The sequence below is a fragment of the Cyprinus carpio genome, chromosome B7 (assembly GCF_018340385.1).
Source record: "Cyprinus carpio isolate SPL01 chromosome B7, ASM1834038v1, whole genome shotgun sequence".
NCBI lineage: Eukaryota > Metazoa > Chordata > Actinopteri > Cypriniformes > Cyprinidae > Cyprinus > Cyprinus carpio.
This window is the reverse complement of record NC_056603.1, coordinates 16,260,792-16,283,854: the sequence shown is the minus strand read 5'-3', so window position 1 is coordinate 16,283,854 and position 23,063 is coordinate 16,260,792. Positions and strand designations below refer to the sequence as shown.

The following is a 23,063-nucleotide window of genomic DNA, read 5'->3' as shown; positions in this document are numbered from 1 at the left end:
TGTCTAGTGTAAAAAATTAAAATTAATGTCAAAATTAAGAACAAAAAAGGCCTCTGACAAAGACTCTCTTAAAATTATTTTAACACATCTTTAATTCTGAGAACTGTTCATAATAACAACATTAATATTAATAATAACAACAAACATAAAAAGTGCTGGGAGCATCCATCAGCAGCATTCTGTAAACTAAGTAAAACTTAAAGCAAATTTAAACAGCAACAAATGAACAAATAATGGAAAATAAATGTAATCTATCTATCTATATATATATATATATATATATATATATATATGTGTGTGTGTGTGTGTGTGTGTGTGTGTGTGTGTGTGTTATATTAAGCATTTTATTTGCAACCCAGAATTGCATTAAAATCACACACAACCCATACTGTAATAGTGTTTTTTTTTTTTATTTTTAGACTGTTTATCAGGCGATACAAACTAGGAAGTATACAGGACAGCGTCATCCAGAAACGTGCAATGTGAGATTATTGACAATTTACGTTATTAGCATAGGGTTATTAGCAGGGTGCGATTTGTGAAATAAACAGAGGGTGGGATGCTTTTGAAAAATTTTATGAAATGTTTTTAATATGACGGAAATTGTATTTAGTGTGATCTCAGTTTAATAAAAACATTGTAAGCCTACGTTAGGCCTATTAATTGTAATGATTTAATGTCCATGGTTATTCAAACAATTACAATTACATCGAGAAAGCGAGCAAAGAACACAAAGGAGCTTTTTGAAACTCCGAATCAGTTAAACCATTGCGTCGCAAAATGATTCACTGTTTCGATGCGCTTCAATCGGATCGCGTATCGCGAATCATTTGATTCAGATCTGGACGTCAGAGCGGGTTTACATGATGTTTTTATGCCCACCGGGGATAAAAGTTATTCAGCAGAGACAGGGATGCATAGACCAGAAGGGGGGAAATCCCCCCATCCCCCCCGGCAAATCGCACCCTGGTTATTAGTCAAATGAGAGAGCGCGGCCACGGAGAAAACTAAATCAGGAATAGGGAGCTCGCGTCGCGTCAGGGCGTCAGAGCTCGCGCTTGATGCCCTTTCAGCTCTTCAAAATTGCATAATGGTAATTCTGAATCGGTATGATAAATTATTTTGCAATCATGTTAGAATAAAGCAATGTTTCTCCAAATATGCGCAATTTTTTTGACTAAGAGCCCTAACGGAACGGACGCTGTTCAGTGAAGCTATGTGAACAACACAAAAAAAACAAAAAAACGCAGCAGACGTGAGTGAATTCATTCGTGTTGATAATCTATTCACAATACAACGTTAAGTTGGCCGAATGGTGAGAGAAGTAGGTTTTAGTTTCACTATCTCAGCAATGATGTGATGATCCGTTAAAGCATATCACTGCAATGACGGACATTGACCGGGAATTCACAGTATAATAACTGAACGGGGCTTGTCATCATAAATCGATTATATTTAGGTGTTTTGCAACTTCAGTGTAGTGATTTATTGCAACTTCAGGAACGTCTGCATTCTTAACTTCGAGAGATAACTTATTGATGTGTGATGATGATCACTGAAGCAGCTCCTGTGCTTTCGGTGTGAGAGCAGAACATTTTCCAGCCGCCAGCCGTATTGATTGGCCAGGCTCGTGACTCCCAACAAATCAAACGGACAATGGGCGGGGCTTAGTCTAGGCCACAGAGCGGTGCGCTCTGCCTGAGGTGGCTGGATCAGTGCCAGATCGCGCATTTCAAAATAAAATGGTTTTATCGGCAAATCGGTTTTGAAAATGGCCGATGCCGATAACAATAAAAATGCTTAATATCGGCGCCGATAATCGGCCACGCCGATAATCGGTCGACCCCTACTTTAAAGGCAATTTTCTCAGTATTTAGATTTTTTTGCACCCAGATATTCAAATAGTTGTATCTCGGCCAATTATCGTCCGATCCTAATAAACCATACATCAATGGAAAGCTTATTTATTCAGCTTGTATAAATCTCAATTTCAAAAAATTGACACCTAAGACTGGTTTTGCAGTCCTGGGTCACATATGTGCTAGTTAGCAAGTTTCGTGGCTTTAGTTTACAGTTTGCTCATCACCCCACAGAAGAAAGGGGCAGGGTGAGCAGAGCTCATTAGCATTTAAAGCAACATGGACTAGAACAGCGTGCTGAAAACAGAGTTGATTTTGACAGGGTAAAAAGGGTAGACTTTTAAAGAATCGTATCAAAAGAATCATGTCAAAAATGGAAAATGGGCATCCGATGACTCCTTTACCAAAATCTCATCTATTGTAGCGCGCTAGAGTTCTAAAAGTTCTCAAAGCATAAAAAACAAACAAGATCAACATAGACAAGGTATAGTGACAATGCAGCAGTGACAGTTACATCAGCTGGCTCCGGTAGGGCCATCTTTATTGCTGAGCCCTGTAATAAATTTTATGTCAGACCATCCGATATAAACAAAACCTCAGCAGCAACTACACAACCAGACACTCACAAACTCTGAGCGCTCAACTGGCAGCACAAGAAACACGAGAGTACAGACAAGGACGAGAGAATCACCTTTGTCACCTTTTGCAGCCCTGTCAACGAGCCACTCATTATCCATTCATCATCCTCTTTCCCCTATCAAAGACACCTATCCTCTCAAAACCAAACACACAAGCTCACTCGCTCGCCAACAAACAAATGTACCTGTAAGGGATCCAGTCAGACGAGTGTTTGGAGCTCATATCTGTGTGTGTTGAAGGGGTTCAGAGCGCAGGGGGAAGGGTAGCGGCAGAGTAGGACAGCAGCAGTGATGCCAACAACAGAGCCCATGCAGCCCAACCATCCCCTGCACTTCTGTCTCCGCTATTTACAGATCTGCAGTCTCTTCCATTCACACAGCTCCTGCCTGCAGTCCGTAGCGGATCCTTTTCATCGTGAGCCGGACTCAGCTGCCTCTCTGGGACTCCAGTTCCCTCAGCATGTGCTGTTTTCTTTCTGTTTGTTCACAATCCCTCGTGATTTATTCTTCCGTTCACCTTCACTGTGCGTCTCTCGTCATCGTCTTTTACGCTGCTCTGTGTACTGTGGCTCTCACTTACTGTGCCTCGTACCGACTGCCTCCTTCCCTCCCTTCTCTCTCTCTCTCTCTCTCTCTCTTTCCCTTGATTGCTCTCTCTCTTTCAGACCACTGTCATTATAACCTTACACACAGCCCTAAGAAGGGGAGAACATATAAGAGTGAATCCCTTTTGTCTAGCTGCTTTGATGTTTGTTGCGATGCTCCGCTGGTCCATCAACACACACACAGATACACACGAGGCTCTGAAAAGCGGGAGCCTCAAATGCATTTTCTGAGCCATGATTTATTCATCCTTTCATTCAGTGCTGGGCTCATTAACATGGGACAGAGCAGCGCAGTTGTAATTGTCTTTGATTTAACATGCTGAATCCAAACTCAGCACACCATTTTGTCTTTGTTTATTGGCTTTCCCCTTTTTTTTTCTTTGGTCCCCCTGGTACTTTACTCTGCTAAATGAGGACCGGACTTCATATACATATTTTAATATCAGCATTATCACACTGCTTCATTAGCCACTCCCGAGAAAAAAGGTAAATTAACTCATCTCCATTGTGGATGTTGTATTTTAATGCTAAAATCATATTCAGAATTCAAAAACGATGCATGACTTCAGCTGCAGTTTGAAAGAAATGTTTATGCTCATTTTAAACAAACATGATGCAGTGGCGCCTTTAATCTAAATGAAAAACAATGTTCTTCAGCTTCCTGTATGGTTTTAAATTATTTGTCCTTCTATATTTGTCTCAAGCGCACTCCTGTAAGCTGTCGTGTTTCTCTGTAATATCCTCATTCAGCCTGAAGCATATTCTGTTTTACTGTATATCAGCTTCTTCATCTCTCCTCTGGACTCCCTCATTTTTCTTAGTGTCACACTTAGTCATGTTGATTTAGTGCAGGGCTCAGGCGCACACTCTTCCCTGACCAGTAAAACGAACTTGGCGCTTTGTGTGTGTGCTGTTTTGCCAGTAAAAATTTTGAGAATATAAGTAGAATCAGCAAGAAAACAAGTAAAACTACAGCACATTACTTTAGGAAATAACAATGGATTAAACAAGTCTCATGTAGTAGCACCTTTGACTAACTAGCAGTTTATTCTAGACAAGAACAGCCTGATGAATGGCATATAAAGTGATCAGTTGTGGTTTGTTTATGGTACACGTTACAGTATGTGCTGTATAGGGTCAGCTTTATCGGTTTTATTATTGTCAGATATTGATAATATCTGAAAGTGATTGATTGACATGTAAAAAAGTGGCAGACTTTGTGAATGATTCTACTGAAAACAGTTGACTAGAGCATTGCTGAGTAGAGCTGAGTATGTTCACCCATATCCCCTAAAAACATGTTACTGATCTTATTGTGAACAATACGTGTAATTTTTGTCTGTGAAAATGACAGACTTCTCTCTGGTGACATGTAATGGACTTTTCCATTCATTTAGCCCACTTAAACCTCACCTAGACTATATATTTACAGACTTTATTTCAAAGAATGTACAGTTCTGCTTGTAGGGCTGCGCGATATATCTAACGATATGATCATGCGCATCTAGTCAGTAAATCTGGTTCCTTGATTAGCGCTAAATCGCCATCACCTGCTTTCAAATGGAGCGGCATTTAATAGACAGAGCCGTAGATCACTGACAAGCTACGCAATATCGCGTTCATTATCCCAGATGAATCGCCTTCGATAATCAACGCGATATTGCGTACCTTGTCAGTGATCTACGGCTCCGTCTATTAAATGCCGCTCCATTTGAAAGCAGGTGATGGCGATTTAGCGCTAATCAAGGAACCAGATTTACTGACTAGATGCGCATGATCATATCGTTAGATATATCGCCCAGCCCTATCTGCTTGTGAATATCTAATTTACTTGCTGGTAAAAGGCTGAAAAGTGTTTTATAGAAAGCTGAAAATCTTTCAAGAGATTTAATGACACTAAACCTGCCAAATTGTCAATTTCAGTATACACCCTATAGTGAAAAATAAATATACTAAAATGAATCTGAAATACATCTATTTCATGCTAAGTATACTACAAATACATTTACATATTTATGTACTTAATAAAAATGCCCTGTACTTTTGGTATACTAATCTGGTATACTTAAAGTCTGCTAAATTGACACAACTTAATTTGTGCTTAATGCACTTTAATTGTGTGGAATTACTGCTGAGGTCCAAGTAAAGATAAGTATATTTGATTGTGCTAAAGTGGAACTATTGCAAGTATCCTTCAGGTACACTTTAAATATCTTGCATTTAAAGACCAATATTATTAAAAAAAAACTTAATCCTCATCAGTGGTGACATTAAAACACATTTTAGGCTTAATATTAAGAAATATGCCTTGTGCACAAGTAGTACTCCAAATAAAGATTAATTAAACTTTTTTTATAAGTAAGTATCAAGCAATATGTCAGTAAATATGTTAAAATATATTAAAAATATTATATTATATTATAATATATATTTTAAAATAGCACACACACACACACACAAAAACACACAAAAATATATTTTATAAAAAAAATATGGTGTCAATTTAGAGCTGGATATGGCAAACTACTGTACCCAAGCATGTGATATAGATCAAAATGTTACAATTCAGTATGTCAGAAAGAGAGAGAGAGAGAGAGAGAATCTGTGGTGTCAGTTTCAATCTCTCTTGTGCGGTTTACTTCTGATAGGAGCTCTGACCGCACAGAGAAACAACAATTTCCCAAAGGCAGAATTGTATTCCCTGTTATCAGAGTGAGATACCATCAACACTTACAGAAATATATCTAATTTCAAACATTTAACTCAAATAAGGAACTCAAATCAGAGCAATTATTTTTAATTATCATGTCAGCAGCATATTAAAATATGACTCTGAAAGGAGGAAAGCCGCTGCTAGTTTTGCTTTCAGACAAAAGAACCAAAGGCAAAGATCAGACAGACGTCTGACATGCTTCTATCTGGTGCTCAAAAAAGAAACTGATATTATCACGTCCTATTTGGTGGCCAAAACCGTTTGTCAGAGATCTGCAAACTGTCCCTGCAGTGGGCCGAGGTCAACATTCGTCCTAGCAGTGGTCAAAAACAGCGAACATTGTGGGATGGTGCTGGATCATACGCACTCCGCTATGCTCCAGCAGAGGGAGAGCAGGTGGAAAAGCAGCATGGCTGGTAAATATTTGATGGTGCTGCAAGCCGTTTGAAGTCACACTATACTGAGCCTGGGCAGATCCATTAGTGAAACCTACGGCCACAGTGCCTAAAATTATGTAGCCCACCATCAAGCTGTGCTAACAGCCCACACATGCGGCTAACTTGATTGGCTGAGTCCCAAAAAGAGTCAATAAAGTGTAACACTGGCACAAATGCTAAGTAGATATTGGATGTTTTGATGCACTGTAGCACTTCAGTGCTGAGAAGCGCTATGATGGGGTTCTCTGTGTAGTATGGGGCTAGCTAACGTTGCCAAGGCCGGCATGCGGGCAGCTGCAGAGCCAGAGTATGAAGAGCTTTGTTAATAATGCAGAGACTCCATCAGCCATGCAGGACACGAGGTGCCAACGGTCGCTGATGAATGAACATGATGAGTGAGTGTGTGCGTATAAGATCTTTCTTTCTTATTCTGATCAAATGACACTGTCAAGTAAGTATGTGTGCATCAAATGGGAATAAATAAATAAATAAAATCACAATTCACCTCTTCTGCCCTATGTGAAAAACAAATATACTCAAATGTATTTGAAATACATTTGTTTAATACTTAGTATACAACAAATACATTTACGTATTAGGCTACTTAATAAAATACCCTGCAATTGTACTTTTAGTATACTAATATGGTATACTTAAAGTCTAGTCTGCTAAACTGGAACAACTCATTTTGTACTTAATGCACTTTAATAGTGCAGAGGTAGTGCTGAAGACCAACTAAAGATATACTTAAGTATATTTGGACTATTGCAAATATACTTCTTGTATTTAAAGAATGGTATTATTCAAAGATCATACAGTCCTCATCAATAATGACATTAAAACGCATTTAAGGCTTAATAGTAAGTAGTTCCTAAGTTTAATTATAATTTTTATATCAGTAAGTCTGGAGTGATACATCAGTAAATTTGGTATGATAATACACACACACACACACACACACACACACATATACATATATATTACGTTTTGTATCCAGCATTGGCTACCAATTACATTTAATACTGATTTTAAGATTTAGATTTTTAAGGCCCAGTTTGTTTAAAATCATCATAAATATTGCTTTTGAACTGCTGTAGAAGTCATACAATCTTTATTATTATTATTATTCTTATTATTAAATTTCACCTGTTTTACTTTCATCTTTGAATTTGGTTTTGCTCAAAGATTCTTTTAAGGAAAGGCCAACATTTAAAAGTAATAGAATTGCTTTAAATGTGCTATATAAGTTTACATGATGTTATATAAGTTTTATGAAAAACTTCACATAGGCTACAACTTTTAAAAGCAACAGAAAATTAACAGTAAAATCTGTAAAACTGAATAATAATAATGAATCGGATCAGGCAGGGCCTTAAAAAAAGATTTGACTTGTAAAGGAAGGCTTAAAAGGAAAGGTCTGATTTTTCACAAATGTGGTTCTAGTACTTATATAAGTTCTTGGACTTCTGGACCAATGACTTAAAATAAGATGGTTATTGTGCAGAAGGACAGAAGACATATGGGAGACATAGGGAGGTGAAGAGTCTCTCATGCTCATCTTGAATGCTAGTGAAGTGACTTTGCAGGCAGCACATCTGACTACACAACCTGACGTCCTCTTTGATTACATTATATATTCCTGCTTCTGCACACTGTTCTAAACCAATCGCAAGGTTTTCCATTTTAATTGGGGGATCAGTTGACGTTCCAGTCATTCCAAGCCTGCTTTTTTAATGAGCTCAGAGACGTAGGTTCACAAAATTACATTAAAATCACAAGAAACCACCACAAAAAGAAACTTAAACTCCATAATACTTTCAAGGCTTTCTGTCTCCTCTTTTTATGTAAATAGCTCAGAGATTCAGGCAAAAACTATAGATCACAGAAGCACATGCGATTTTAAAGCCCATCATTTCTCATTTAAAACAATCTGATGACCTCTTCATTAAAAACCTGTGAGACGGCAGCAGTTCTCAATGAGGTAACAGACCTTTTGTGATTACGGCCACAATTGTGAAGATAAATATTTACTGACATCTAATTGAGATTGCATTAGCAGTGGCTGGAAATCCCAGACGGGCAGCTGGGCAGTTTGTAGAGAAGGGTCTATACAAACAGAGGAGTCTTTATTCCAAATTTTCATGTGGTGAAGAGGAGAAAGAGAGGGGGAATGGCAAAGGGGAAGTACGAGAAATGTTGGCTGATGGTCTGCATCGATTCCCAATGACGGAAATAACAGCTCATGCCTGACCAGACCCATCTATAGGCTGACATTTAGATCTAATTCAGAGATTACTCTCCATAAAAGAGACACACACTGGAGGTGTAAGGGAAGAAAAATACATAACACTTAAAAAAGGACAGACAGTCCTTCACTCCAATTGTTCTGCACCCTATCTGGTCTAAATGACTAATTCACATCCACAGGGTCAAGGTTTGGTTAGCATGGCTGCATTAGCTTCTTCTGGTAAAAAGTGTAACTACACCATCTAGCAGCAAAAAAAAAAACATCTTTCTGCATTGATGGCTATTCTAGAGTATCAGTGTCTTCTGCTTTTTGACAGAAATGTCTTACAAAGGAACATCACTACATCTTCCTGACAGTAAGAAAATATTAATTTTACTTACGTTATTAGGCTTCTTAGCTTTGATCTACTTTCTTTACAACACACTGTCAGATATTTATGGAGCAATTTAATACCAAAATCAATTTAATATCAAAAACAGCCTTCACACTGTAGGTCCACATTGTATTACACAAATGCTGAGATTTGTATATTTATAGAACTGCGCTACTGCATTAAATATATGTGACGTGTACAATATAGTTATTTTGTCAACACTGTATTATTTTCTGTTAGACTGGTGATAATTCAACAAGAGGTCTACTGTACATTAGATCTCTTAATAAGGTCAAGACTTTATCCCAAATCACCTGCTCCCTCAGTCAATTCATTTAGTGGAGCAGAGCTTCAGGTTAATATGCCCAGATTAGAAGCACGCTTCAGCTCTAGAGAGAGCTATGACATGGCTAATAAGCCAGAGATGTTCCTTTGGGAACCAAGTATGAACAGACTATTCACTACTGCATTTAAAAGATTCATGTAACTTCTGTAATCATTCACTCACAGTCATGAGGTTCCAAGCCTGTATGACCAATAAAGTTCCCTTCCACTGTGGCTCTCACATCTCATTCGCATTGACATGCAAAAGAAAAACTGCCCTTAATATTGAACAAACATGAAAAAGCTACATTTTCAGTAGCCATTAGGCCACCTCAAGTCATCAGTTATCAGTGTCACACGATTCTTCAGAAATCATTCTAATATGCATAAGAGACATGAGGTTGAGCATTTTCATTTGAGGTTGAACTAACCTGTTAAGAAACCTCTAACATCTGCCAACACATGCTGTCTCTATCTTTGATCTCTCTGTATAGCAACAGTGCACAATTGCCTAGAGGCACGACGCTCTGAATGTTGGAAAGGGTCATTGGTACCATTTGTTCTGAGCTAACTGAGTTTCAAAAAAGGTCAATGAGATTTCAGGTGAAGACCCAATGAAATGGATTTATACCAAGCTAAAGCAGTGCCAGGATCCTCTGAGGCAAGTAACATGAAAATTCACAAACCCAAATATTTCAGTGCAGTAGTTCAGACAAGGGGATGAGAGGCACACGGATGGCTGGAACCTCAGGGTTAATGACTGCGCACAAGCACTCGCCCCAGTTCTGCAACAGAGCTTACATAACATGTATGAATGAGTGTTTACGCTTGAAGGAAATATGATGCCGTGAACTCTCATGGCCAGATATCCTTTCATGCTAATGAGGGGTGAAGCAGTTATGGGACGTCTCACGTCTGTGTGCCATGTACTGGAGAATATTCTCACACTGGTGACTATATGCAGATCAGCTGCATAGATAATTCCAGATCTCCACCATAATCCACCTATAAGCACACACACAAGAAAAACAAAATATATATTTCCTTCTAGATAAAATGAGATTAAATTGAGAGGAAATGGCTTGAGAGGAAAACTTTGCCTTAATTGTCTTGTTTCTCAGCTATTTGATGCTACAGACCCCCAAATGTTCTCTGGAATCTTTTCTAACATTATAAATTACATTGCAATCATTTCTTATCAATTGCAGAATAAACTTGTTTATTTCAAAATAAATTTTATTGACCCCAAACATTTGAACAGTAGAGTATTTTTATGTACAGAGACCCATTTATACTATAAAAAAATATAAAATTATACTTAAAAATTGTACTATTAAAAAATAGTGTAAATGTGTTAATATTTTCTCCAAAATAACAAGACAATGTGGTGTTTTTTACCCAGTATTACTGTTAGATCTACAAACCAGAAACTGTGGTCAGATTTTTAATTACACCAAATGTTGCAATCTTACATGAAGTCTCATTCTCTTGAAATTGAAATAACAGTTCTCATCAAAATCTTCCAATAACAATATGTTCTGTACAATCCACATTAATACAATTTCTTATCTCATTACCTCATTTGTGTCTATTTTTGTTTCTCCTAGGATCTTCATTAGAAACATATGAGACAAAGCTGACACTAACATTAAAAGAAACATAACCAGGAACTAATTAAGTCTCCTGAGGCATGAATGAGCAATTTCTGAGCAATAAAATGTTGCTCTCGGTACAGCTGGGTAGTAGTCTGATTCAATTTATTTTAGTCACAGCTGACATCCTATTTCTAGTAGCTAATAAAGTCAAACAAAAGTGTAACAGTACTTGGCTTTCTTCTCTTCTACCAGTGTCCAGAACGCTCAGCATGAAACTTAATTTCCATTTTATCAAAGGAGCAGCGTAACACACACCAGCTGCGGCAGTCATGTAAAGCACAGGTGCGGAAACTAGAAGGCACAAGGTGATTTTTGTCTCCCATTGCAACACTACTCTCTGCACTCTTGAACAATACAGCATCACTGCAGCCCACAATTCCCCAGCTTCACTCCAGCACCAGAGTGAAATATGCGCATGCATTGAAAATGATGTGGGTTTGAAAATGTCAGCACGGTCAAGCCACTGGTGCAGTAGACCTGGAGAGATCCCATCTGTCTTTCTGATAACAGTAGCTGCAGATGACTAAACAATGTGGATCCAAATGTGTCCTATATACAAGATGTTTCCTTAAAGGTATAGTTCACCCCAAAATGAAAATTTGCTAAAAACTTACTCACCCATGGGTCATCCAAGATGTAGATGAGGGTTTTTTCTTCATTGGAACAGAGCTCCCCCTTGGTCCGTTCACAATCGTGTTTGGGTCGCCCTCAGTCTGTTCACCGCAGTGCCCGGTGCGACCACACCAGTTGCACCACCCAAAGGACAGCCCTGCTTATGATTTACACAATGCGGAAAACGTGGACGAAATCGTGGAACCCAGTCATAAAAATGGAATTTACTGTATAGACAGTTTCATTGGGCAAATGCGCCTGGCCCTAAGTTTACTTCCGGTCTGTGTTTGTTTATCAGTCTGGCTATGGCGCCGTCTACAAACACAGTTAAAGTTAAGATGATGAGTAAACAGAAGTTGGGCTCAGGTGGTTGTGCTGTGGGATGTGTTTCCCATACATTTATTTATTTGTGGCGCTCACAATATCAAAACTGACCGATTTTCCAAAAGGCTTTGTTGAATAAACATAGTACGTACTGCACGTTTAAAAATCAAAACGAGACACAGGTGTTTTTATATCACTGTATTTCTGAAGGCTATCTTTAATTAGTCTATTAAATTTTCGATGTCATTTCGTTTCATCTTGCATGTTATATGCCTGATAAAGCAGCGCTGCTTTGTGTACAGCAGTTACTCCGGCTTTAAAGCACCTCTTCCTAGCAGAGAATGAATTTGCATTTTCAGTAAGTCTGATTTAAGTAAGTAAGCAAACATATTATGCTTGTTATCAAAACTAATCTACTCTAGAGGGACTATTTAGCTGTTGTTATTGATTCTATTTTACAAGTCTACTGGAAGTTAAGTTAGGGCCACAAAAGTGTGCATGCGCAGTAATGTTTGTTTATGTTGTTGCCGTTGAAACTGTCTATAATGCAGAATGTCACAGAATTTGCCAAATTTTAGATGAATAAATCAAAACCAAATCGCGATATGGACTAGCATCTGTCAATATTAAGCCGCAAAATACTATTTAAATATGAATCCTGCATGTTCCTGCATGGTTTTGTTCACTACTCATAGCCTACTGAAGCGCCTGTGATGCTCAAGGTGTTTTCAGCCAGACCTTATTTTCCAGATAAACATATAAACACTACACAAAGTATTTCTGATCATAAATTATATAATAAGAAATTAAATAATAAATTAGTTTTTTATATAAATTATTAAGAGATGTTTTTGATCATTAAAATTTAATGAAACCATTAAAATGGAATCCAGAAAATTAATGGAAAACACAATATTTTTGTATGTAAAGAATAAAACTAAATTGGAGAAGAAAAAATGTATTTTATAGGGCAAAAAAATATTGTTGTTAAACTTTAATAAATTGCTGTTAAATTGTGTAAGTTTCATGATTTCAGTTAATTAGACATGGTTTTTGATTAACAGAATTTAATTTTGACCATTAAAACGGAGTCTAGAAAAATTAAAATGGAAAAAAAACTGAATTTGGGAAAAAATAAAATGGCTTTCTTAAGGCCCTACAGTTGACGAAATGGGACCATGTGGATTACTTGTGATGTTTTTTTTGTTTGTTTGTTTGTTTTTTTATCAGCTCTTTGGACTCTATATATTTTTATATACTCTTATTCTCATGGCACCCTTTCACTGCAGAGGATCCATTGGTGAGCTAAATCCTGAATGGCCTGAGGGTGAGTCAATTTTCACACTTCTTTTTGGGTAAATTTCTTTAGGGATCTGCAGTGGCTCAGTGTCACATTGTCAGTTAAAAAAAGCAAAACATGTTCAGAATAACAATAATCCCTACTTCTAGATACACAGTTAGAGATTGTGTTTGCAGGGTGAGTGATGAGCATTGCGCCATGCATCACTCCTGACATCTTTAGTGTCGGAAAACTCTCAGAAAATGCTTTGAATCTGAATCTACCTCAATGATTTCATCCAACAATTCCAATGCAGCCGCAGAACTCCTTCATTTTTTTATTGTCAGTTCAATACACACAGACTGTGCACTGCAGTAGGATTTCATTTTAGGTCTTTTTAGATTATTTAAGACCTTTAACCTCATGAAGAATCTTATAAATGAGCTATACAGTGAGGTAAAGACTACTGACCTAAATAACTTGTGTTCAAAATTTCCAAGTCAAAATCCAAAAGAGCAAAGGGGAATTTAGTGCATTTGTTGTCATTGTGGCTCAATGCAAAGGTCAGGTATCAAGCTCAGTTCATTAGTATGAGAACATGTGATGACTGAAATGTTCTTATAATTAATAACTCATTGTGACACTATCAATTTACCATAGGTGATGCATTTAATTCTGGAAAATGTATAAATGTGTAAATTACATATAAATGGATACGTATGCAACATTGCCCTTGCTTCTGTACCTTGATGAACCTAATCTTTTTTTGACTTGGCAAGTACAAAGAAGAGCCACTCCAAGGTGCAGCTAATTTTAGTTACCATGGTAACATCTATGGGTGCATGGTTGTCAAGGTGATGTCATTACATCAAACAAAGTATGTGATGAAGACCAAAAAGAACAACAAGAAAGGTATATAAATAAAACAAATGGCTATATTAAATTAATATAATATTGTGAAAATAAAAACATATTCAGAAAAGCAGATTATTTTACTGAACTATTAAGTGTGAAGTTCATGATAAAGATTTTCATTTTCACTATGATCACACTATCATTATTAGTAGATAAAATTAAAGTCAGCTTTTTTAAAGTTTGTCATTTTCACAAACTACATCATATTACCTTGTGTCTTTCCTTAAGTGAACTTACATTTGAAAATATTTCTAGCACCCTATGGTGGACAGTAAACTGTTACAGCCCAGCTTTACTAGTTAATAATATATATATATATATATATATATACAAATACTAATGTCCCTGTTATTTTAGTATTATTTATACACCATTATAGTATTTAAAAATGTTCCATATTAATAATATTACTATATACTAAAACTTAAATGGAAATAAATTAAACTTGAATAAATGATAATAAATAAATGATTAAACAGAAATAAACACTTACAAAATTAAAATGAAAACTAAAAATATAAAATGAGCTAATATTATATTTTTAGTTTTCGTAATTTTGTTTTTGCTTTTGCCTCATTTTACTTCTACTGTACATAGCTTTATTTTTTAAGTTTTAGTTATAATTTTAGTACTTCATCTCAAACTTATTTTATTTCTGTTAGTTAGTAAGGCGAACATTTTAATCATTTAAATGAGCAGGACATGTCACCTTTTATTTGAGAGATAATTAATACGAATGTTCAAATTCATATTTTTCAAAACATGTCATTTCCGTGTTTCTGTTAACACGTCATAGTCCTTAATAACAGGACCAATATACCACATCTAACTATCCTTACATATCATTGAATCAGAGCTTTAACCTAAAGAATCCCAATTATTACACCACAGCATTATTACAGGTTACTTTCTGACATTTCTTAGCAATAATTACGCATGCTTGTCTGTGAGTATGTCTGCATTTCACACCGCTACAGTAATAATGAGATGACGTCTTTGCCACGTCTGACTGCCTCATCTAACACAAGCACCGCAACTCTGTAGCCCACAACCATAGCAACAAGCCACTAATTACTCCACCAAAAAAAAGCCGGAACAAAATGGAATACAGTGTCAGCCTATGGAGCACATCAGCTCTGCTATTGTAGACATACTCACATATGCCGATGAGCTATGAAAGGAGATGCCTTATCACTACACTGCAGAGAGGCAATATAAGAACAGAGAGAAGAGCAACGCAGAGCAACATGGGTTTGCTAACTAAACATACTGATATAAATTTGTGTGCATTTACTATCTACACAATACATTTCCATATAAAAATATATAATCAAATATAGATATAAAAAACAGATCTATTTTGGAAAGCATCCACTCGGTGTTCCTTAATTAAACAAGCCACAGCCTGAGCACTTCAACAAAACCATCTCCACTAACATCTATACACAAAAAATATAAAATTATGTGTTTTGCCAACTGGCCCCAACTTTTTTATGCCAACCATAGTTCAGATGCGGGCCGGGCCTCGGGCCTGTTTTAGGCTTCTCCTTATTTTTATATTTTAGACATCCATCAATTAGTGATGAAAAAAATTGCCACGCTGTTGGAAACAACACAAGGCCATGCTACCATGACTGTCAAGAGCGGCTCAACGGTGTTTAGTGTCCCGCAGCAGAAGCATGTATGATGCCACCACCTATCTCTCAAATGAGATTGTAGATGTCAATGGTCCACTTGAGAGATAGGTTGCGGTAATGCACTTATAAGTCTGCGATCCACCGCAAAGCAAGAAGAAGAAGACATGTCACGCGCCAGATGAAGAAGACGCAAACGAGCACAGTACAGTTCGGTCATTGCGGTGAATCAGAGGTAAAAAAAAAACAACAATATAAATACTGTTCAGTTTCTTGCACAGCCGATTGTTTCGTGTCTTTACACATCAATGTATCGTCACGAGCCGCAGGGTTTAATTTGGTTTTGTTTGTGTATGTTTTTTTGACCCTCAAAGCTGTGATTCCCATCCACTTCCATTATATGACTGACAGACTGCAATGGTTTGAGTTAAAAATCTTTGTTTGTGTTCTACTGACACCTACATCTTGGATGCTCTGGGGGTAAGCAGATAAACATCAAATTTTCATTTTTGGGTGAACTATCTCTTTAAGCTTGCGGCAAAGCATCAGCAAAAGTAATTAACATAAATGTGTCAGGGGAAAACAGTAAGGAGATATTTGAATTATTTACTAATAAATAGTGTTTTATGAGTCGGTGTCGCAAGAACGAAGTTGCTGATCCTGACTCGCCATCTCCTCTTTAGATGCTCCTTTAGAGAGAAGTGCATCTTTATAGATTATGATTATAATGCAGGAGTTTGTTTTTGATTTGTTTTATTTCATTAAGTAGTCATTTTAAGCTTTCTATAGATATATTTATCATGTCTGTGAGGCATGTATTCGCTGAGTTTCGGTTCATTTTTGTGAAGCACTCCTGTTCAAGACGAGATGGCAGAAAGTTCATCGTTTTTTGTTTATTTTATAAAAGCACAACGTTTTGTTGATATTGTGAGTGCACACAAATTAAAAGTAGACTCTTTACAGTTACTTATGATGTACTACTCTTACCTTTATGAGGAAAAATGATGGCGTATCCACTGAAAAAAATGCAAGTGATCACACTGGCGCCTACATGTCCTGCAAATCGTGTTTAAGCTTCCACTCTCCGCACAAACTATTGGATATAGTGCACATATATCTAGGTTTAACGTTTGAACATTGTTATATGCTTGAACTGTTTTATATCTATAGATTTTATTTTAGGCAAGTCGTGATGATTTGAGAAGGCTAAATTGATCAAACATAGGATCACTGTCTGCCACTCACCAAAAACTTATACTTAATGAACAAAAAATCCTCCAAACGTTTTTCTAAATTAACTTATATTTACTATATATATAAAATGAAACTAAATATAATCACTTTGTCATTACATACAAAACGGAACTCTTTTAGCTGGAACAGTAGTATAAGCTGTTTTGGGAGAAGGGGGAAAAAAGATGGGCTTGAGCTGGTAATTCTGATAAACTGTCAGACACGGTCCGGGCTATGGCCTGAGCATCTCGGGCTGGAGCAGGACTAGTGCCTAAACTTGAGGCCCATGCAGGGGTCCAGCTAAAATGTCCATTTTACATGGTTTTGCATTAGACATTTCAGGCAATTTAGAAATCCCAGCCAGGACATGTCTAGGAAAAGAGGACGTATGGTCACCTTTGGTATTATACTCCTTATATACCCTGACATATCAAATCCAAGACAATGAAATATACGTGAAAATGTGTGTGTGCATACATATGAAATATACACACACATTTTCACATACTTATATTTCAGTGTCAGGATTTGACATGTCATAAAAGAATAATGAGTAAAAGCTTTTTAAATGATGCTTTAAAAAAAGCAAACATGCTAACCATGGCCTACTGATTTAAGCTACTATACGTAGCCACAAGATGGAGCACTAGTCTTAAATAAAGGTCTCAGGAGTTTCACCACAATGTGGCACCATGAAAACATTCTTTGTTTTCGTCTTCTCATTCTGATATAAAGATAAAATAGGCTATACTACAACATAAACAATATTTCTATTAGTACAATTTCATGAGAGTAATAATAAGTAATCAAAATCTCTTCCACACAGCCACAAGCTCAACTAAGCACTATTTACATACCTAATGCCACAACATCCTGACAGGCAGAAAAGATTATAGTTAAAAATTGTGTCAGTTTATTTATTTATTTTTTTAACTCAGCAAGCCTACTGACCCACTTACAACCTACAGTTTTACTCCATTAACATCCACTAATCACTCACTCCTCCATGCCTTCACACATATGCATGCAGAAAGCCTTCCACCATACCGCACCTGTGGAGTTGCTTCATTTATATTCATAGGGATGTGTGCCGGTCTATAAGCTGCTCTGCACTTAGTACAGAATGTGTAAGTAAGCTACAGGAAACTGCCCTCAGTTTTCTCCATTTCCTGTGAACATACACACGGCGGGTTTCTTTGTTGTAAAATCTTAAATCTTCTAAAGGTGCATGTAGTGTCATAATCAAAGCATGTTCTCTAGACTCAGAATGGATCTCTGAATAAGGCCTCTGTGAGGGGCAGTGCTTTAAACGTAGTGTCTGTTCAAAAAGCAGCAAATTCTCTGGGCATCTATATTCAACTTACATAGCTGAGTGGATAGGAATATAAGTATTCCTATATAATAATTCAATTTAATCTGTTAATTATACACATTTTGAACTCAAAAGGAAAAGACAGAACAATAAAACTAGTGTTTACCAGGTTTACACTAGTACAGTACAGTGTTTCCCAACCTTTCTTGCCTTATATATATCCAACTTGTGTGGGGCCCTATAAGCAAAATCAATTTTTATACTTGACCCCACCAGTATAAAAATTACATAATTAATACTTTATATTAAAAACACAGTAATACTAAAAACACTGAAAACATAACAAATGGTTACTTTTTAATGCACGTAACTAAAAGCACCAATTTTTCACCATTTAGCATTTGGCTAAATAGTGGCGCAATAAATTATTTATTAACCCCCTGGGGTCTGAGGGGTTTTTGGGGTCCTGGAAAAGTTTTGACATGCCCTGACGTTTGTGTTTTTTTTTTTTTTATTTGTTTTTTTTTAAGTGGCATTTGCGACAGGTTGGTCCGAAGTTGGAGCAATATGTGGAGGAATTCTTCGAGCTTGCTAACCAGATGAGCTGGCACGACGCTGCTCTAAGTGCATGTTTCCAGCTGGGGCTTGACGATGAGACTATCCACTGCGATCTTCCCATCTGTGATTTTTCCCTTGATCGAGCTGGTTAATCTCGTCCTTTATTTAAACAGCTCCGATTTTGAAGTAGAAGAAATAAAGGAAAATTCAAAGTCTCGTCGTCGTCCTCCCTCGTCCTCAGCCCAGAACCGCCGGCCGCCAAAGTCAACCCCGTTGGCCGCTCATCAGTCAAGCCTGCCGGTCGCGCCTAAGTCAAGCCAACCAACCATTGCATTCTCAAGCCCGCCAGCCGCTCAGCAGACAAGCCCCCCAGTCACTCCGAAGTCAAGCACGCTGGCCGCGACACTCTCAAGCCCGCTGGCTGCTCCAAAGTCAAGCCCGCTGGCCATTCCGAAGACAAGCCCGCTGGCCAGAGGCACTGTCAAGCCCCACGGCTGCTTAGCAGACAAGCCCAACGGCTGCTCCGAAGTCAAGCCCGCTGGCCGCGGCACTCTCAAGCCCGCTGGCCGTTCCATTGTCAAGCCCGCCAGCCGGTTCACTCCCAAGCCCTCAGCTGACAGCAGCCTGATCCTTAACCCCAAATCAAGAGAGGAATCTGAGGAACAAGTAACTGTTGGCTCAAGCCCCTGAGTCTGCTCCAGTGTCGGCTCCAGCCCCTAAGTCTGCTCCAGAAAGGGCTCCAGCCCCTGAGTTCGCTTCAGAAAGGGTTCCAGTTCCCATGTTCAGCCCAGGGAGGGCTCCAGTCCCCACGTCCAGCCCAGTGAGGCCCGCAGTTCCCACATCCTGAAGACGGTATTCTCCCTAAGGATTTTTTTTGGGAGGGGCTGCGGGGGTTATAGGGATCCATCCGTAGAGGTCGGGCCAAGTGCCGAGGACTGGCCTCCTGAACAGTCTGCTCAGCCATGGCTCCCCGAGCTGCTTGCTCCGCCATGGGACCCGGATCCGGTACCACCTACCGTCCAACCCTTTCCTGAGGGACCTCCAAGGTGCTCTCTCTCCTACCCATCGATGTTATGTGGCGCGTGGTCGTGCCTTCTGGAGGGGGGCATAATGTCAATCCCAAGGACTGTTCTGTGTGTTTTGATCTAGTTTTACCTCGTGTTTTCCTATGCCCATATTTGGTCTCCCTGTTCCTGTTCCCTGATTGTCTTCTATTTGATTCCAGGTATGTTTCGTTTTTCCCTGATTGAGTTGTGTATTTAAGGATTGTTCTGTTCAGAGTTTCGTCGTCCGCTGTTAAATGTCATTCATTGTCTGTTCTCCTGAAGTTGTTTTTATTTTGGATTATTATTACAGATTGGTGAAGTTAATTCTATGTCTCCTCATTCCCTAGCTCCAGTGAATTTTGAAACACACATACTATGTAAACAAAACCTTTTATTTTGGATACAATTAATTGTTTGACAGCATTAATATATATAGAAACAGAATAATCTTAATGATTGATTTATGGAGACTTGCTCGGCTCTTGGTATAATTGGCTCTTTATGACAGCGTTCTTGACTTTGTATATTTACTTTGGAATACCTGTTTCTCTAGTGTAACACGCATACATACAGCTTATCATTAAATGACCTATTTACACAGTATTGCTCTGTCAAGCTCACATATAAAGCTGTCACAATGCATCCCATTATACACCTCAGTGTTGAGAGTGGATTCTAATTACTGAGGCAGTCTCATTGCCCACAGCCGTGCTTTCTCCTGTCAACTCCTATCTCCATCATGATTGTTCACCATAGCAACAACCCACATGGGTTCCTCATGTGGGCCAGAGCTGGTGAGACCCAAGAATGCAGTTCTCATGTTAACCATTACAATTGGCAACCGCTTCTCAGACCTCTCTGATTCATCATCAGAGCAGTGATAAAATGGCACTGCCACCTACACCACTCATTTCAGGAGTCCTGTCAAGATGTGGAGAGCAGTGAAAAGGGGGTGTTACTGCGGAGGTTTTGCAGACAAAAGACATCTAATCAGTGCCCAGTGAAGCAGACCGGCCAGGAAAATTGACCTTTGGAACAAGAGCTTCAGCCTTTAATTAGACCGACCCTTCATGTACTGTCAAGCTACGTGCTGGTGCAATGTGCTTACTAAAATCCCAAATGTCAGAAACGCTTTGTGCTTTGGCAAACAAACGGTGGGAAGCATGTGTTTATTATTTTTTTTGTGTGTGTGGTTTTTTTTTTCTTTTTTGTTTTTTTATATATTTTTAGAGTTGAGGCAAATTGGGCTGCGCAATTTATCTATTCTAAAAATGCATTATCATGCTTTGCAGAGAAGCTCAGAAGGAAAGAGCACCCTTCTGACCTTTCTTGTTCTGACATGAAATGTGAGATATCTTTACAGGAAGTCCTTATATCATAAAAAGAATAGAATAGAATAGAATAGAATAGAATAGAATAGAATAGAATAGAATAGAAACATTTTTGTATCTACATACAGTCCTGACTTCAGTCTGGAAAATAAAATAAAATAAAATAAAATAAAATAAAGGGGAGCAATAAATATAAAATGTGTGATGTCTCTATAGGAAGTCCTTATTTGTGTCTGAATAAAATAAAAAATGAAGAAAAAAAAATACAAATAAAGTAACAAAGCAAATTTAATAAATAAAATACACATGTAACCCTTTTTTCAGTCTGAAAATAAATAAATAAACTTAATAAAGTAAAACATTTAAATAATGTCAAATAAAATAAAATAAATGTCTCTGCAGGAGGTCCTCAAACATCAGCACACCTGAGAGGTAGCAAAATCCTACAGACAAAGATGGTCTATGATCATAAATTCCCTGAGCTGCTATATTTGTTTAAGTGCTGTTTAGACTAAATTGTGGTTAATGTCAGATGACACAGAACATGAATGGCTCCATTGGAGATCACTGGTGACAGAGCACTTTAAGCAACGCCCTCACTTCAAAGAGAATGTCACAGTGTACAAAATGAACTGATGTTGCTTGCGGTACAGAAGTGATAAACATAAACATCAATGAGAATGAATCCTTAACAGGATGTTCTTGTTTTTTTTTTTTTTTTAAATGATGAGCATGTAATGACTGAACAAATTTTTTATCCGTTTCTTATAAGACCATGTTTGACGTCAGCTGCATAAATCATCACATGATGATTTAGAACAGGCAAGATTTGGGGTTATCATAGGCAGTGATGGCTATCACCATGATGACGTGAAAAAATATGTAAAAAGTTTAAGCAGTATATGTAAAAAGATGACTCAGATAAATTGGTATACCACTCTCTCGACATAAATCTTGGTGAAATATGAATGAATCAACACAGAAGCATTTAAAGCTATTAACAGACTGCCAAACAAAGGCTTTCTGAAGAATAACAAATAAATCTTGTCCAGTCTCATAGCATTTCCACGTCAGAGAACGTAATGTAACACTGTAACAGCAGGCTCACCACCCACCCTTCACTGACTGCTGCTGCTGGGGCTAAAATATATGGTTAAGCTGAATCACACATTTGTCATTGTGTTATGCACTGTACATTCAAGGCCTGTGAAAATACATTCATATATCTGCATAAATGACTTAACAAAGTTCTAATATGTAAAAATAATATAATATAAAATAAAATAATAAAGAGAGAGGAAGTGTGCCAGAATACAATCATTGACTTTCAGTCCTCCACAGCCCTTGAGACTTCTGCCAGTCAATTGCTTCTGACTGCCAGCTGGCACCTGATTGAGAGCTTAAAGTCAACCTTTTGAAATGGTGAATACACTTGATTTTTTTAAACAACAAATCATTTCAGGACACAGGAACAAAAAAAAAAAAAAAAAAAAAAAAAAAAGGTAATGATGCTTGGGGCAATGGCTCTTTTACCAGAAATTAGATCTGAATTTATACTTCAAGCTGTTTCCAAGGCTGGACCACTGGGTTTTTATTCCTCCTTTTTCTGCTTAGGAATTCATAGACTTGGATTATATTTAGATTCAGTCTTAAGCAAGCAATTTTTTGCTTAGGAATGTACTGAACAACTGATTGTAATCTGCTTTTATCTGCCGACAGTGATTCATGAAATTATGGCAGTGTCTCTGAAAGGTTCGTTGCAAGTGATTTCTTAAACCCATGATTAAAATTGCCAGGAAAAGCGAGTTCATGAATTTCAATGAATTTCAATAAGACAGAGTGAGTGAGAAGCTAACCCTCATGAGGATCTGTCAAATACCCAGCCGTCAATGTTTTTTCAAAGGGACTGTCTGTCAAAGAGACACCATGTATTGTACATGATATTACAGCAAATCATTTTTACACAG

At 37.7% G+C, this 23,063-nt stretch overlaps 1 protein-coding gene across 5 annotated transcripts in view; it reads right to left on the bottom strand.

Annotated features, from left to right (window-relative positions):
* tub (TUB bipartite transcription factor) overlaps positions 1-23,063 on the bottom strand; it is an 89,971-nt gene that overhangs the window by 42,544 nt on the left and 24,364 nt on the right. The window contains exon 1 of one of the 5 annotated variants that reach the window (XM_042727540.1): positions 2,683-3,384. The exons of the other annotated variants lie outside the window; for them this stretch is intronic. Within the exon in view, the coding sequence (XP_042583474.1) occupies positions 2,683-2,720 (38 nt within the window). The 5' untranslated portion in view covers positions 2,721-3,384. Of the gene's footprint in view, positions 1-2,682; positions 3,385-23,063 lie in introns of those variants that run through there. 5 annotated transcript variants of the gene reach the window in all.